Raw genomic sequence first — 18,042 nt, forward strand, 5'->3', positions numbered from 1 at the left:
GGGGGCAGGAAAAACATGTTACGTTTCATGGGGAAGAAATGTATGTGTGATTATGATAAATTTATTTTATTGACTTGGGGGGAAAGTAAAGTGGGACAAAGCTTGGGTCAGTGCTTGAGAAACTGTAATAAGGACTGAAACCTCTGAACGACTTTCTGGAAAAGTACTTTAAAAAGAGTCGTACATATATCCTTTACATCCTTTCCTCAGTGGGACTTACTGAGGAGACATGCACAGGACTGTACTCTTAATTAAATTTCTGGAAGCATGCTAAAGTCAGCTGGTTTGTGGGCTACCGCCATAGCCTAAAACAATAAATCATGGCAGCGATTTCAAAACAATGGCTCAAAAGTTTCTGTGGAAATAAGGCAGCGATTTTGTTTTACCAGCAGAGAGAAAGCTTTGCCAACATTTTATGTCAATTTACAAGTTCTGGATTTTCAAGGCTTCAAATCCAGAACAGACTGCCATGATTCTAAAGGAGAAATGTCAAAAAGACAAATGGTTGATCACTGTTTTAAACAATGGGTATCTGAAATCAGGCTTCTCATGTAACAGTGGGCAGATTCAGTCTAAAGAAATGTCAAACATTCAGTTTCAACCACAGATAAGACTTTTCTACAGAAACTTCACTTCTCTCACTAAGCTGAAAATGCATGCTTAGTCTAAGGTATTGCCATAATCACCCCAATGAGGTCAACTTTGTCTAAAAAGAGAGTAGATCAATCTCTAGAAGCATACTTGATCTATCTAGACACAAGATTTACAAGCCTATAGCTCCTAATCTACATAGTAATGATTTTTTGCATGAGGTTAATGTAATCTGGCACAAGGGATCCATAACATTACCTAATGAATTGGCATTCGATGTCCGTGACTTGACTTATATGGACACAGAAGTATAAGGGATGCAGCTCATCTACACTTCTATACTGTACATGTACAGAGCACCATTTCAGATTTTGGGATAGGAACAGGAATCTTAGAGAAGTTTAAAGACACATTTTCAGATAGAATCAAGATTTAATTGCAAAAAGTAGTGTGTATTCTAAGGTCATTTGTGGTGGTTACATTTTTTATGCCTCATAATAACTAGAAGCATGTTAGCAGTACAGGTCAAACAGTTACATTTGTAAAAACTTTTTTTAAAAGGCAAAAGGACCTGATATTTGGCATACCCAATACATAGGCTCATTTAATTGTTAATATATTGAGTGTCCAGATATCAGGGGTGGCTAACTCTCTGTCTGGGGGCCTGATGTGACTCTCCAGGCATTTTTTTTTCTGGCCCCCAAGCTCTCGTCAAAATTAAGGAGTGGCAGCATTTATTTATTTTAAAGCAGACCTAATGCTGGAATGGGAAGAGAAATACTAACTTGTCCCATTATTCTTATTCTTATTTCACTACTACTCCCTGTATCTTCTCATTGTCTGACATATTCATTTTTTCCTTCAATTTGTTTTATGCCTTCCCCAGAACAGTAATTAATACACATCTGCATATCTGAAAAGTATTTATATTTGTAATCCCACTTTGTAACTTGCCTCCAAATCTCTTTAGTGCATGTCTTCAGCCTTTCTGTTTCCTTGCGTGACTGTCAGCACACGAGGACAGGTGGAGACATACATACTGGGAAGCCCTGCTGCCTCCTGTGCATCACTTCCCATTCTTTACAGTCGTCCGTGAACAGTCCTCCGAAGTTCTGGAGTAAGGAACCTCCTGCGTTTATGGAGGTTCCCTTTGGGGATGAGAAAGGGGTGCACCAGAGGGGGGGGGGAATGGCTTGCCAGTGCACAATTGCACAAATTAAGGACTTAGCCACACTTCCTCTTGTCCCACTCCTTTTCTCTGGGGGAAACCGCTCTTTAGAGCCCAATCAGACCCAGTGGCAATTCAAGTTTTCCCCATTTGTTCTGATCTATCACTAAAGAATGTGTTTTCCCTTGGAAAGGAGTCTGCTCAAACCCAGATTTAAAAAGTGCGGGTCAAGCAGAAAACCATTTGGACCCATGCTTCCGAGGCATGTGGATGAGCCCTAGCAGAATGTATGAAGAGGGTTTTTGTATGGCTCTGATTCTAAACATATATTTCTGGGCAGAAATCTAATGCTTCTTTTTATTATTCTAAACTTAGTATATAAAATCTTGATTTTTATAGATCTGGGAATTACGTTAAATATTATACGATCCTGTTGCTCCCAAACGACTTAGGGAGCACAATTAATAGGATTTAATTCTTATCATTGACTTTCCAGTTGGTTCCACTCCTAAAGACAATCACCTCTTATTCTGCAATGCTCTTAGCATCTGCCACAAGGACCCTGGCAGCCTACCAACAGGGAACAATTTCCTACAATCACATGTGATTCACTGTGCCAAATCCATCCCTGCCAAGCACTTCTTCCTCTTGAAATGTGTGTCGGGTACTCAGGCCCAAGGGCAGATGAGACAAGCAATTTGAGGCAGGGGCCCGTAGTGTCTGACGGTGTAGAGTAAGGACCAAGAACCCTACCACAGTCAGAAACATCTCTAACTGTCGGAAGTCAGCAGATGTCAGATAGCTTAATAACAGTCAGTGGCAGCAGAATGATACTCTGGTGCCACCTAATTTCCTAGATTAGGAGGATTATGGGCTGTGATACAAATCTCTTGGATGGAATTGCCTTCAGTTTCCTCCCTTAATCAGCAGCCAAGTTGTACTGGGAACTAATGCTGGATCTACTGAATTTCTGGCTTGACCCCATCACACTTGACAATATTTCTGTAATCTTTCCACCCTCTTCCACCTGAGACCATTATTTTTTTATTACATTTTCCAGAAAGTATGCAAACGTTTAGATACAACTGTTAATAAAAAGAATGTAAATATTGGGAAATATTGAATGAAACGCAAAAAAATGGATATATTATGCTGATATATTCCTTTCTATCTTGACTGCACCAACACTTTAAACAATTGAGCAACATCAAAACCTTTCCACTTGCTTGAACAGAGGAGGGGCCAGCCTATAGAGACACATGGATATTTGCTTCACAACAAACAACTCTAACACAAAACCAAACTGTAATAATTAATCTGACCATAGTGTCATTGCTCTAACAGTTTAACAAAGAGATGGGCTAATTTAGGCCTACGCTTTATGCTGTTACACAGCAGGATTTACATTATCCTTGCAGCTATGCAAACAACGTTCACAATCACTATTGCCTTACTAACACACTTTGTCTTACTGCAGCTAAGCCTCAGCACAATAATACGCCATTAAGGTTTGGTGGGGGTTTTTATGTTTCCATGTAATTTAGAACTCCACAATAGTTTTTTCTTTTTAAAAAAGGAACACCAGAATTAATCTATATATCCCAGGGAACAACAAACCATAGGCACTGCTCACATCATTTCAATGGAGTTTGCAGTAGGTAGCTTTCCTGGTGGATTATTTCTTCAACACACTCACATACTATGTATTTGCAGAATTATCTCACTTAAGGGTGCTTCCAGATGGGTGTTAACTGACGGATTGGTGCTTCTCATGCATGCAAGATTTTGCAACATCCACATGACATCACTGGCATCAAAACGCCCACCTGAATTTCCCCCACCTCCGCCATTAATCCAGATTTACTTTTTCCAGGGAAAATCCAGTAAGGGGGAAAAAATTCTTAAAACCCCCAACATCTGTTGCCAAAGATCCATTTTTGCTATCTCAATGACCTGTTTTCAAAGTACACTCCTGTCTGGAAACAACCTAAACTATTCCACAACACTGTGAGGTAGATTAGGCCAAAAGAGAATGATAGGCTGAAGGCCATGCAGTGATTAGTATTAAAACCATGATATATCTAGATCAATTCCAATATTCCACCCACAATAGGAGTTCATATTTATTTGGCATGTCTATATTACTTTCTTGCTGGTATTAGAGAACATGTAACTGTTACTTGGGCTACAGAAAAACCATCAATTATCACAATAAGAGATGCCACTGATAACAGACATCCTTCGCCGAGTATCTAGGTATTCTTCACCCATATTCATGTCAAACCTTTAACTTTAATAACCCAAGATGTCCTATTGCAGATGAACGATTTCAAATGACATAGTGGTTGTTAGAGATTTTCACTGATAATTTTAGAAGCTCCAAGAAATCATTCTCAATATGACGATGAAAATTGGCTTGTTTTCAGAGTTATGGAGGAGGCATATTTCTTCTACATACATTGCTTCTACATACACATACTTCAAGAGCAGGACTGGGTGAACAAAATGTTATGCTGTTTTTGACATACTAAGAGTTTTAAGTAAAAACATGGTATATAATGAAATTTCAATCTTGTAACCAATCTCAGTCGTTATGTTAAGACCCACTAAAGGCAACAGAATGCATAATACTGCACACGTCAGATTACATGAACTTAGAGTTAAAATGTATGCAGTCATCTAAAAATATACCCATGGTATTTGTAAAGAAGACCAGAAAAAACAGAGTTTCTCCCATTCCCATTCAAAGTTTTTAAGTTCACCACTTAGAATTGACTCAGTTCTAGGTAAGCCCAAATGGGTGTGGTACCTGCAGCAACAACAGGTGGTTTTGGGGAAAAGAATCTTGGGAACCAGGGCAGAATTATCGAATGAACAGCTAAGTGTTTGAATATAACTTTATTTGCCAAAAATAAAATAAAAAAGTTCTATATTAATTGAGAGCATTTGATCTTCAGATGGATTCTGAAGTATTCTGCAGTGGCTGAAAAGAAACGGATCACATAACACTGAAGGCATTCCATTTAATAAAATAGACAATAACATTTGAATTTAAGGACTCCTTGTCACAGCCTTGAGCCATGATTGGTTGACATCTGCGCTTCATCTGACAGCAGCAGATTGGTATTCTCTACACACGTCCTCCCAATTCCTGTCGTCTGTGTTTGCTGCCCTTTACACATTACACACACAGTGCATTATTTACTCAACTATAAACCTTTCAGTAACGTTCACAGGCAGCACCTTCTCTATGCAAGTATGCACCAAAATTAAGGCTAGATTCAATAGCATGGTGTGCAGTCATGAGGACTGCCTCTTACAAAATGTCAAGTGGGTCCTTCTGAACGCTGTAGGAAATATTCCCTAATGTGGTTTTCTTCAGCTGCATCTGTCACTGTTTCATGTTTATTTCTTTGTTTGATGCGATATTTTATTTAGTGTGCCTTTCGTATCAGTCATGGTAACTTTCGGGTTAAGGTAATTCTTAAATAACTGCATTGTGAACTCAAGTGTGACTGAGGACAACCCTCAGCAGCCTTGTGTGCTAGCACTGCACAGAAATATATTTTTTTCTTTACAAACAGCCATTTAGTAAAAAGAATGCTGTCATCAGCACACAGACGTGAATTTCAAGAGCAGCCAGCCAGGGCTACAGCAGCCCTGTTTAGAGAAGCAGGCAATCTATTCTTTCCCATTTATTAAGTGATTCAATATTGCAGCATGCCAGCAACTAATTAGCATGATCAACATAATGCTGGACATTAACAAGGGTAGTCATCTCCTTTGGAGATGTAAAGGGCCTAGAAGATATATATATATATATATATATATATATATATATATATATATATGCAGTCAGCCCATTTATTTGTTTACTCCCCCACCACCAATAGTGTCTTGATGGAACTTTGATTTTTTTCAGTATTCCATTAAAAGTCATTTGCGGCAAGGCCTGTAATTAGGCAATATGGCTTTGCTCTTTTCACTCGTAGTTAACTTACTTTCTTCAAAACAATCTCATATTCAACTGAATGCAAAAAATAATTAACCAGGTACCACGTAAGAAGACAGACAGACATAGGCACACACATTTGCGAAGTAATATACTCACCATTAGCACTGCAAAGTTACCAAAGTGAGTACTATGAAGGGTAGTGATGTTGCCTGTAGAGCTGATTATGTAGCACCCTTCTCCCCACCAGCCTCCATGTCCATCTAGAAGGTCAAAATCCCAAAAGACTGCAATGGGGTTTATACCCTGTGTAAAGTGCTTCAATGCTATAGTAAGAGGACTGGTGAGGTTTCCGATACTGCACCCATCTGCAAAAGGAACAAACTGAATTAGAGCAATGAAGTGGAAAATGCTTTATTGCTACAAGCTCCAGACAGAGGTTCTTAAAATTTTGAACACACACACACCAGAAAAACCAATAGCAAAAATTCCGCCCCCCCATCGATCCCCCTAAAAGAGGTTCTGGTCATCTATAAAAAGTTTGGAATAGTTAATATTACCTATAACTGTCATTTAAGTCCATTGTTTTTCAGATGATATGGTAATGGTTCGTAAAACTAGATTTACTACAGAAATACCATGAATTAAAATGAAGTTGGACCATTGCTTCAAGTAAAAAAAGGGGGGGGTACTCCACTTTTTTTAAAATTATTTTTTTTTGCTACGGTTAACAGTTAAGGCATCTTTTTTAGTACAAAGCTGAAATCAAAACCTCTTAAAATGTGAAAAGAAATCGGAACACAGTTCAGGATCAAATAAAAGGTTAGAACTGCATGGGTTGAATATTTCATCTAAGGAAAATATTTAACCTATTATTTTCACCTTTAAAATCACCTGTTTTAGATTTATGCTATCAAAAACTACACTGATGACTATGACTATGTAAGCAACAGGACTCTCTCTCTCTCTCCCCCCCCCCTCTCTCCACTGTCCCACAGATTATTAATCTTAAATTGTTAATCTCCAGGATTTGCATTTCAATAGTCATGGTCAAGATTAAAAAGCAACATCCCTCCCTCCCACCCTTCATGCCATCTTTACTTTACTTATAAACTTCAATAAGCAACATAAATAATAGTTCTAAGAAAGGAGAATCATGTCTTTACAGCTACAGTGCTTCGGCAATGTGCAAGTTTATTTGAATAAAGCCTGACAGGTAGGAATAAACCCACATACTTGCGTTAAAGCACAGGCAATTCTCCCATCAGCAGACCTGCGTACTTCACTGCACCATTCTTCTATATACTCTAATGTATAGCCTAGCTCTCAGATTAAAGAAGCAGCACATCACACTTACCTATTTTAATGAAGACAACTGGCGTGCCAACGGTCCTGTGCTTCCCATAATCTGCAAGGTTAGATGAGTTTGCAGTGCTCGGGAAGAGTTTTCCATTCCGAAAGGCAATAAACTGTAGCTTGCAAGAGGAGTTATCAACAGATTGCAAGGCTGAAGACGAAGAGAGGACAGACCGTGGCAAATGAGCTGAAGCTATAGCCACGGCATCCTGTACAATGAGAGGAAAAAAGAAAATTTAAAATGCAAATCACAACAGGGCTGCTTTCATTATGTTTTAAACTCCTGTACGAGAAATGTACGCTGCCTCTCTTCTTTTCCAACATACTAGAAGCAACCAAAGGAGCAGGAGCTGTAACCATGGGAATAGGATTGGTACAGTGCATATTAAAACAGAAAACGTTTTGATTGAATGTGCGAGTCTGTATGGTCAAGCTCCCTGCTGCAGAGGTGAGAATGGTTCTTACCATGCCTGCTAGAGGGTCCATCAACACTGCAGATCTGATTTAAAGAGACAACCTCTACCAGGTTTTCTCCTTCACTTAAAACAGAATCAGACAACTTACATTAAAACATATCTCTCTGAAAGGGTAATTAAAGGGGACTGAAATGTGTTTTATTAATACAAAGAATTGCATCAGAGGGTGACTCTAAACACTGAAGTATGCAATGCAGTCGGTTTCTTATTCCTTACTCAGACCATGATTTCATCCTTAAAGAAAATCACTCATCTCACTGTTGCAGGAAATGTGGAAATACACACACACACACACACACACACACACACACACACACACCACTAATGTGCTTGAAGGAGGAGGCAGGGAATATATTGAGGCTGTCAGACCATGAGAATGGGACAGAGTTGTGACTATTTACATGTTTTTAGGTTACTGAAACAAAATGTACATACATTTGCCATTACATTACTGAGCTGGTTCTGCTTCTACTTAACTCCTCTTTCCCTTATACAACTGGTGACCTTGTCATCATTAAGCCCAGAGGCATGAATGGGGAGGGGGAGGGGTGCAAAACAAAAGGAGGGGAGAGACAAAATAAGGGGCTGCCCTCTGATTTACAAACTCCTGTATTTTGTTATTCTCTCTCTCTCTCTCTCTCTCTCTCTCTCTCTCTCTCTCTCTCTCTCTCTAAAAACACAGCAGCATGAAGACTGAGTAATTTTCATCTCCCCAGAAGCAAGATACATGTTTCTATGGCATCTCATTAACATTTATTGCCCCACACTTTCTTAGAAGCAGCATCTTTGAAAACAAGGACTGAAAAGAAGCTTCACCATCATACATGACGATGCTAGAGTATTTGTATTTGACTGTAATAAATTGGCATGTGACGGACAAGCATGCAAAGACAGACAAAGCTGCATGCTGAAAAGGGCACATGAGTTATTACTATCATGAGGAGGAGGTGGCAGGCCAAGGTTTGAGTTATTTGGGGGAGGGTATTATTCAAAGGGCATTGGCACCAACTATTCCTTTGGAGCCAAGGGGGCAATGGTATTACTGCCCTGCCTTACTACGCAGTTGAGTTGGTTTTTTAAACGTAAGTTCAGGCTTCTCTAGGGCCAGTCCTTACTATTAGGTAGGATGACACAGCTCAGCTTATATGGTTGGGTTTGCAGGGGGGTCACAATTAAGAAACAGCAAATAGTCAATTATTAAATCTGTTACTATATCTTTGCCATCATGGAAGGTTCCATTTGCCCCCCCCCCCCAGTAAATGCCAAAATGTCTTAGAGTTTCCTCCAGTGCTCTGTTGTGTCTATTGAAAATCTTATTGATGGATGAAACAGATGATGGGTTGTTTAGGTAAAGGTAAAGGGACCCCTGACCATTAGGTCCAGTTGTGGCTGACTCTGGGGTTGCAGTGCTCATCTCGCTTTATTGGCCAAGGAAGCCGGTGTACAGCTTCCAGGTCATGTGGGCAGCATGATTAAGCCACTTCTGGCGGACCAGAGCAGCACACAGAAAACCATTTACCTTCCCACCGGAGCGGTACCTATTTATCTACTTGCACTTTGACGTGCTTTTGAACTGCTAGGTTCGCAGGAGCAGGGACCGAGCAATGGGAGCTCACCCCGTCGCGGGGATTCGAACCGCCAACCTTTTGATCGGCAAGCCCTAGGCTCCGCGGTTTACAAGATGGTAAATTTCCATAGTATGCATATAACCATTTTAATGGGCAGATTGCAGATCAGGTTTGTAAACACAATCTAAGAAAGCAGGGAGGCATCAGGTGTTACTATATTGTCTGTAGAAGATGACTGATCAGCAACTGACTTATCCATTGGTTACATGCACACCACAGCAAGTTATTGTTTGGTAAGTGATTAGCTGCATTCACCACCAAGCAATAGGACTTGGGGCTCATCTGCTTGGAGATTTTGAAAGTATCCCACCAAGCATTTTACAATAGCTTTTGTAAGGATAAAGACAACCAGTTGCTCTGAAGCAGGGATGAGAAACCATTTTTCAGTCTGAGGGCCACAAATCCCCAATGGACAACTTTCTGAGGGCAGCATTGCTAGTGGCGGTGGGCAAGGTTAGCAGTGAAAGTGGGGGGATGTGACTCGTTCCTTTGTACAGTAGGCTACAATCTAACCACACAAAAGTATGAGATTACTATACATCCACACACCCATCTTTCTGTTTTCAATCCCAGCCAGGCAGAAGAACACAAAAGCTACAGAGCAGGGCTGGTAAGGTCAGGGGAGAAGGGTGTGGTCCAGAAAGAGGTGTGACCACATAGGGAGGTCTGGAGGGTGGCCTTTGGTCCCTGATTCCCCACCCCACTCTAAAATGTGGAGAAACTGAAGCATTTTGCGCTGAGAAAACCCTGTTGGCAACCATGGGATTGCATGTTGCTGGTTTCAGCATCTCCTGTCTCTACTGCCATCTCTACTGCCAACTTATAAAGTTATGAGCTGGAATTTCCCTCCTCCAGTGGCTGCTGGAGGTTTTGCCTAGTGAACTGCCTAGCCGCTTTAAACCCACATTTGCTGCCCTAATAGAATGTTGTTGAAAAGTCATTTTTTTATATTTTGAAGGAAGCATGAAGAAGAAGCATACAGCAGGTGAGAAAAGAAAACTTGTAAACATAGGTTGTTACATCTCTGCTAGAAAAGGAGATTCTGCTGCTGGCACTGAGACAACAGGGACACCTTGCAGTTTGCGATGTATTTAGTATCAATTCCACACTGCATGTTATTGATCAAAAACACCCTAACATTTGCTGCGACTTTCTTTCAGATATTGTAAAGAAATCTTGCATAACTAACAGAGGAGACATAAATTTTGAAAATTATGGCTCGAATGAATCATTATTACAAGCATGTACCCCACTTCAAGTTGTCAGGATATTAGTAATATTCATTCAACAATTTTTTTTTTTTAAATAGTCTGGGTTTACATTCAGAAAAATACTGCACACATGATGCTCAATGCTTAGGCCAATTAGCAAGCTATTACAGCACAGTTAGTCCAATCCTGAAAACACCAGAAATCCTTAAATCTCTTAAAAAATAATAAAAAAATCAATAGACATAATATTTACCTATGCATTCCTTTTAACAAAATGATTAAGCAGGAGCTAATTTTTTGCTGGATTGCAGTTCCATTCAAAACAATGCTCATGTAACACATTTATACTGTAATCCTGTACATGCTTATCCAGAAAAAAAACCCACTGAGTTCAATGGCCTTACTCCCAAGATTGCACTGAACACAGAAGGATCTAGGCAGACTTTCTCTGAATTATGACAAAACCTTAATCCAAAATTCCATATTCTGTCACCAGTAAGACTTTCTGAGATAACTCTTGTTGCAAACAGCACCCTACACACCAAACCAAGCACCCCTAACATTAACAATTCAATATCAGCTTCTGTAAAGTAGCCCAGTAGACACACACAAGGGAACTCTTTAAAATATAGGTTTAAAAGGGAAAAAAGAGGTATCCAGATGTATAGATGGGGAATTCCTAGTAATCTTGAAAATGTGAGAACATTATAAAAAAAAAATTCAGGAATAATATATTAGGGAATGCAGCGCTGCAAACTGAAGAACAAAACTTTGATTGTAATCCATGTAAGGATCTGTCAGGGAACTGCCATCGGAGCCAGAGGCGGAGGCAAGGCTCCCAAGCGATGCTGGAGAAGGGCCCAGCAGGGAGAGAGGCAGCTCATCGGCTGGGGAAGGAAATCAGTGTAACACCAGGGATAAAGGGGGGCAGATGGGGGAATCAGCGAGGGGGCTCCTTGACTCCTCGCCAGAGACCAGCGGGGAGAGCACGGGTCCTCCACTGCCCACATCCTCCCTGCGCAGAAGACTTCCGCGCAGGGAGAGTAGGCGGAGACTTGGCGTCAAAGAACTTCTTTGTTGGAAGAGGTTCAAGAAACGCCCACTGACGGATTCTGCTAGTGACTGAAACAGCCACGAAGTGAAGGGCTGTACAGACAGAAAAGGTTTAACCAGGCAACCTAGCCAGGAGTGGTGGCAACTTATGCACGAGCAACCCCTATAACCATTACAGGATCCCACTGATTCATATGGAACTTATCAGAGCTTATAGTATAGTGGTTAACAAACTCAGTTAAGAATTCCTGCTTGAGTTGTAATGAAGGGGTAGTTTGGCTGTAAGGAGAAGCCATTGTTTCCTGCTATGTGTAAAAGCTTCAGGGTTATGTATTTCTTCGCTGCTCCCGCCTCCTCTTGCACAGCTGTGAAGAGGAGAGTGGAAGTTTTTGCTTCCAATTTTAAACAAACAGAACAATTTTATTTAAACTTGTCAAACTCTCTTTAAAATGCAATTAGTTAGAATGAGCCAGGATCAAACCAAGGTTTCAGATCCCAGCTTATTTTGGAACCAGAGTCTCCCAAGTTTCAAGAAAATGGATTCTGACTTCATCCTTGTGACAACATACAGGGAGAGGAAGGGGAGGGTCTGAGGCCAAGGCTCACACATGTGGTAGTAAACCCATTACATCTGCATGAGTCCTGTCGTTGCTGGCACCTGTCCATCTCAAGAGACAATGGAGTGCGCTTCCGGGGATGAAGTCAAACTGCCGCATTAGCAGCAGTGAAATGACATCTCCGGGGCACGAAGCCCAGGCAATGTGTATGGAGGACCTAGGGTGCCCAGATAAGACCCATCTTTTGGCCTTGTTGGTGTGGTTCAAAGAAAATCACAGCACCAGCTTAGCTGCAGGAGATGCCAGAAGGAGGTGTACAAGGCATCGTCCAACCATCTTAGGAACTCCACTCCGGATTTGTGTAGGGTTTACTCCTTAGCCTTTTCTTCACCCAAAGATATCCCGCAAGGCAGCAGAGGATTAGGATCAGAATTTTCCTTCTCCTAGATGGGCTACCTTCCCATGTTGACAAACCCCATCTGCCAAATGTATATTAAATGCTTTGACAATAGTCTAAAAAAACTATATAAATTGTTATTTCTGTCACCATCAGACATAGGGTAACAGTATTACCGGCAATTAAAATATACTCTTTCATAGTTCCTGAGGGTGGGAAGTGGTAATCTGCTAGCATGTTTTAGAAGTATAAATCATTTGAAGTTATTAGTCGAGTTACTAGCGTCAAGTAGTCCAGTTGGGCAGAATGGATACTGAATTCAGATTCAGATTAGACTAGACCATAGGGCACAGGGAATATGAAAACTCTAGTATAGTACAGACCACAATTAAGAAAGGTTTCTAGCTGAAAGAAAAGCAGCGCATTTGAACCTGTCCAAAATCTAATTAAAACTTTCTCTGTCGGGGAAACATCCCTGTTAAAGAAACATGCTGATCTTCAAGGCTGTTAAAATATTTTCGTATTGGGGCATACCTAGATTATGGAAGAAACAAATTCTCTGGCCTTGTGTAGTACATGCTTCATTAATCTTAATACATAAATGAGAAGCACACCAAGAATAAGCTAACGGAGCCTTCATATTTGAACAGCTCCTACTGATGAGCTTATATAAGCTTTCAGACAGCTAATCAGCAAGAAAGGTATACCCTTATTTGCTTTCTCTCTGTAGCTCTACAGACTTTTGATCATAAATTTTAAAATATGTTGAAGTGGTGAATTCATAGAAATATTGCTGAGGAGTGAAAACCTGTGATGTTTGGCAGAAATTTATCTCTAATCTTCTGAAGCGTTAGAGAGCTATACAGATGGTACCTGCCCAGAGATTTCAAGGGAGGGTCATATCTGGCTCTAAGCCTTCCTGTCCTTTCTTAATGGTACATTCATAGCTCATATTGCATGCCACCAAGTCATTTCATCAACAGCATTATCAGTTCATTCACTCTTCTCTATCTCAGCAGCCCTTCCTCATAAGATAATATAGAATCGAGCCATTCATTCATTTTCTTCAACACATTCATCCTCTTCCTTCTTTCAAGAAAAGAGGTTTATGTAATTTGTCTAGGAATGAGGATTTATCTAATTTTAATATGTTTAGTCATCCTTTCTGGTCTAAGAAACACAGAGAGACATGATGATATGCTGCTGTTGAGGCCATAACTTGCCCCCTTGTCATCCGGTGTTCTTCCTTCTTGCATAGAACCTGGCTGAGATGCTCTGTCTGCTGCCACCCTTAAGTCCACAGTTTGGCTGATATCCAGAGGGGCACCCATGCAATTTTATGAAAAATCCTGTCTTACCAGTGAAGTCAAGAGAGAGAGAAATCTGGCTAAAACTTGTTTCCTACTTCTACTGGTGTAGGAACCCCCTTTGTAACTGCTGGGGTGTAGGTGTACCAGAAGCCAGCCAGTAGTGACTGGTTTTACCCTGCTGTAATGCTGGCTAGCATCCCTGCTCCCAACACACTCAGCCAATTCGGAAGAGCTTATTAAGAGGGAAGGGAATGTCAGCCTGTCAGTCGACAGGAAAAATGTCTTCTCTCTGGTCTACTCATTGTCTATACATGGGTGGACCTCCAGAGTCTAGGTTACTGTGTCTCTGGTGATTCTGCTTTTCATTGTGTTACAGTTAGAGCACTAAGAAGTCCAATGCTATGGTCACAGTCACAAGCTGATGGGTCCAGGAAGAAAACAATCCTGGGGTTTAGATATAGAATGAGCAATCCTCTTTTAGTATTGTTACCACTCCCCCCTTGTCACAATTGATGTTGAATCCTATACCTGGTGCTGGGACAGGAGCTGCCGCAGGAGCTGTCGTCGAGAGATGAGTTAGGTGAAATACCCACTCTCTCACCCAAGCAAGTGGTCCTATAAGGGGCCTCGAGGCTACTAGGCATGTGCCAACCTACCTCCTGGTCTGTTGCCATTGCCACACATCCAGGTGGCTAGGTCATGGTTGCAGGAAAGGTGCTATCGATTTTCAAATGTTTTTACAGCAAGCCTCTGGCAGCACACAGGTTGTCAGAAGCAGGACCCCTGCCTGTATGTCAGAGGTGAGGAAATGGATCAAGCTGGAGCCTTCTCTTCACATGGGCCAAGTTTGACAGGTAGACAAGGCCACTGCACTCAGGTGTTTTCCAAGTCCTGATGATCAATTGTTTGTTAGGTCTTCAAAGTGCTTTGCAAAGCTCTATGCAAGCAGGAACCACCAGGTGATTGTTGTCATAGCCCTATCCTAAGCCCCGTTGCTGAGCAACCAAGTGCAGAGCTGTGTGGGATGGGAGGCCAAACAAACAGAAGATAGGAGTCTCTGAGATATGTTTGCTGGTAAGCCAAGTCCACATGAGAAGTCTAGAGTGTTCTGAGGGTTGGGCAAACAGCTGTCCATGTAGTTCAATGTTCCAGGGGTCAAGGAAACCAAGCAATCACAAAGCCAAGGGTCCAGATGGGGAGCAGCAAGGTAGGGCCAGTAACCACAGGTGTTGTTCCCAGCATCTGACTGCTGACAAAAGGCCCTGTTTAAGAAAGCTGAAGCCAACTGGTTCTCATCCATGCCTTCTCCTCCATTGTCCTCAAAGGCCAACCAGCTGCAGGTGGAGTCAGTCCATTTTCCCTCCCTTCAGACTGCTGTTCAGTAGGGAAGGTTGACTCCTGGCCCATGACAATTGTCAAGCAGGTGGGTGTGGCCTGGCCTGGCCAAAAATGGATAAGAGGTTTCCCACTACTACTTGTAAGGCATACCTTGCCACTGAGAAGCTGTATCCAATAAAAGTTGTGACTGGTTTTCCAAAGAACTGTCTCACTTCCGTCCCTCCTCTGTCTAGATCCACTCCTGTCTGAAGGCTTAAATCTGCCATGACAAAGATTTTTCAGAACCATCAGCAGTTCTTTATAGAGTCCTACCCCTTTCCAAGTATATTACCTTTATGTTTTTCATAACTGAAGTTGGAGAAACATTCTGGTATAGAGAGTCCCAATGCTCCATAGTAAAATGTTTCAAAAGCAAACATGCTTTTCAGACTGCAAAACCACAAGACAGCTATGCTATTTTGTCCTGTGAACTTTTCATTGGCTGCTTTTCACTGGCGGCTGGGATGCACTGGAAAAAACACGTGTGTCTATATTGTCTATGTATATATCTTTTTAAAAAAGTTAAATGAATGAATGGCTCTGGGTGAGTGACAAACTGTACATATATCAAGACATATAAAAGATCACACAGAGATCATTACAATAAAAACATCACAGTACCCAAAGCCATTTTTTAGTTCTCTCTCTCACCATTGCACTCATGCTCCCACCCTGCTCTTCCCTCAACACTAGTTGAATTCCTCAAAACAGAAAACCGAGTAAAACACAAGGCTATTAAAATGTGATCTGCTTGTGGTGGCTGCATTCTGCTATGCTGATAGCAGCTGCTTCCAAACACAGGCAGAGCCTGCAGCTTCATACACTACCACATGCTCCTTTAACTTAGGTATCATGGTGGCATGGAAACCTGCAGGTTGTGTCAAGAAGCCACACAAAGTATTTGCTACTAGCAGGGATCAGCCATCACAGGCATACAGGGTAGGGTGTGGGGTTGAGTTGTGTCCTATATGAATCGTTCAAGAATAGAAAAAGAGAGAGGTGAAGTTGGATAGGTATTTGTTCATTTGGATTTCATGGCCTTGCAGCAGGATCTGGATTATTTCACGATCCATTAATAATAATGGAAATGTCACAAAGGTATCTTATAGACTACCATTAGTCATACTTAGCCAGAAAATTAGAGAGAGAGGAAAAAACCACACGTAGTACTGCTGAATGCTCCCAAAAGCTTGCAAGCGAAAAGACAAGTGCCCTGATTCAGCTCTAGTTGTGCACAGGTCTATGTGACTAAATGTGAATGAGCTAAGCTGAGAGTAATGCAGCGCAGGCCATTAGCTTCCAACTGCACACTCAGTGCATGGCTCCTGAGCTTGCAAGTGAAACATGCAGCACTGGAGTTTAGAAAACTTCTGAGTATGGATCACCTCATCTAGATCAGGCTGAGCAAGCAGTTATAGCCATTTATGCAGAAGTATTCATCAGAATACTAAATGCAGATAAAAATGATTATGGAAGCATCTGACAAAAAACAGAAGAAAGTGTAAATTTTAGAAATGGGATAATCCACCAAGCAGGAAAGGGACCAGATGATGATGATGATGGTGATGATTTTATTATTAATCATTTTGAAATTAATCCTGTGGCTAACAGGGTGTTCTGAGAACACCCTTACTCATTGAGCAAGTAATAATAATCTGTGTTCAAAAATTACAATTATATCCTGGAATTTTAATGATTTGCTTAGAAGGAGCCCTTTTGGCTGCAAAAAAAAATACTCCAAGATAAAAACGAGAATTACACTAAAAGATATTTATGCTACATTGTTTGTGTATGCTTTCATCCCAATTTTTAATATGTTACTTAGATGTAAACCTTGGTAGCTTCAATGAAACTTTCTTCCAAATGACTTGTTGAGATCAGAATAATTCCTCTATGATATCACTACAAGGGGTCCAGAGACATTTCATACAAAACACAGTAAAAAAAAATGTTTCTCATTTTACCCCAATTCAAGTTAATGTCCTGGATTTTCTAGTTTTGTTTTCTTATTGTTTTGTTCAAACAAGACAGAAGGTTGGTCTCTTATAAATGACTCATCTCTTAGAATTTGGTCACTTCTCCTGTAGTTAGTTTCCAGAAACCAAAATCTAGCTTTCTAAAATTGCTTGGATTGTTATTCCCACTGGATTTCATGCACACATTCAACCATGAGCTTCAATTCTATTGTCCTGTCTCAGTAGAATAGGGGGATAAGAAAACCAGACAGAGATATCAATTGTACTTCAGAAACAGGCCTTGTCTTATGATACCTTGCCAATCATAATAAACAGTTTCTGTGAAATCCTACGCAACACAACAGTGGAGAATCTTTACTCCATATTATCAGAAAGAAAATCCCGGCAGGAACATTTGCCAACTATTGATCGATCTCCACAATCCGAACCACACAGTGTGCCACCAATATCCTATCTCATTCCTAGCTATCAGCTAACAAATAGCAGTCTCTTCCCAGACAGCCTCCTGTCTGTCATATGAAGCAATAGCCATGACAAAATAATTAATGCAAAATAATTCTCTAGTTGCTGAAAGGATAGCTTAATTAAAGCTATCGTCCTCAACCATTTATTTTATAAAAGCCCCACTGAAGTAATTTGGGCTACTCTAGAGACAATTGATTATGCTTTTAGACTTGTTTGAACAAATTCAGATTTCCCACAAGAAATTAGATGAAATATTGACATAGGTGATCACTCCACAATAACCATCATTTAAAAGGCCATCATGTACCACCTGCATTTAATCTATTTTACAGCTTCCTTTACAAATAAGTTGTTTTTGGCTGCCAAATTTAAAGGCACAGGTGAGAACTTATGAATAAACAATACATGTTGCATTCTGGGTAATTTCCAAAAAGAAGAAGTCTCCAGTTATATGTTCTGTAAGGAAGACTCACCATACGATTAGTTTTCTGTGCAGTGTATGTCTAACATGCTCACATAAGGCCT

At 40.8% G+C, this 18,042-nt stretch overlaps 1 protein-coding gene across 2 annotated transcripts in view; it reads right to left on the bottom strand.

Annotated features, from left to right (window-relative positions):
- Positions 1 to 18,042, bottom strand: part of ADGRA1 (adhesion G protein-coupled receptor A1) — a 313,190-nt gene that overhangs the window by 65,682 nt on the left and 229,466 nt on the right. The window contains exons 1-3 of one of the 2 annotated variants that reach the window (XM_083741000.1): positions 7,533 to 7,568; positions 7,069 to 7,276; positions 5,871 to 6,079 (exon numbers count right to left, since the gene is read on the bottom strand). In XM_083741000.1, the coding sequence (XP_083597126.1) occupies positions 5,871 to 6,079; positions 7,069 to 7,276; positions 7,533 to 7,553 (438 nt within the window). In that variant the 5' untranslated portion in view covers positions 7,554 to 7,568. Of the gene's footprint in view, positions 1 to 5,870; positions 6,080 to 7,068; positions 7,277 to 7,532; positions 7,569 to 18,042 lie in introns of those variants that run through there. The other variant, XM_083740999.1, reaches the window with a different exon arrangement.

The sequence above is a fragment of the Podarcis gaigeae genome (assembly GCF_964106915.1).
Source record: "Podarcis gaigeae genome assembly, chromosome: 5".
NCBI lineage: Eukaryota > Metazoa > Chordata > Lepidosauria > Squamata > Lacertidae > Podarcis > Podarcis gaigeae.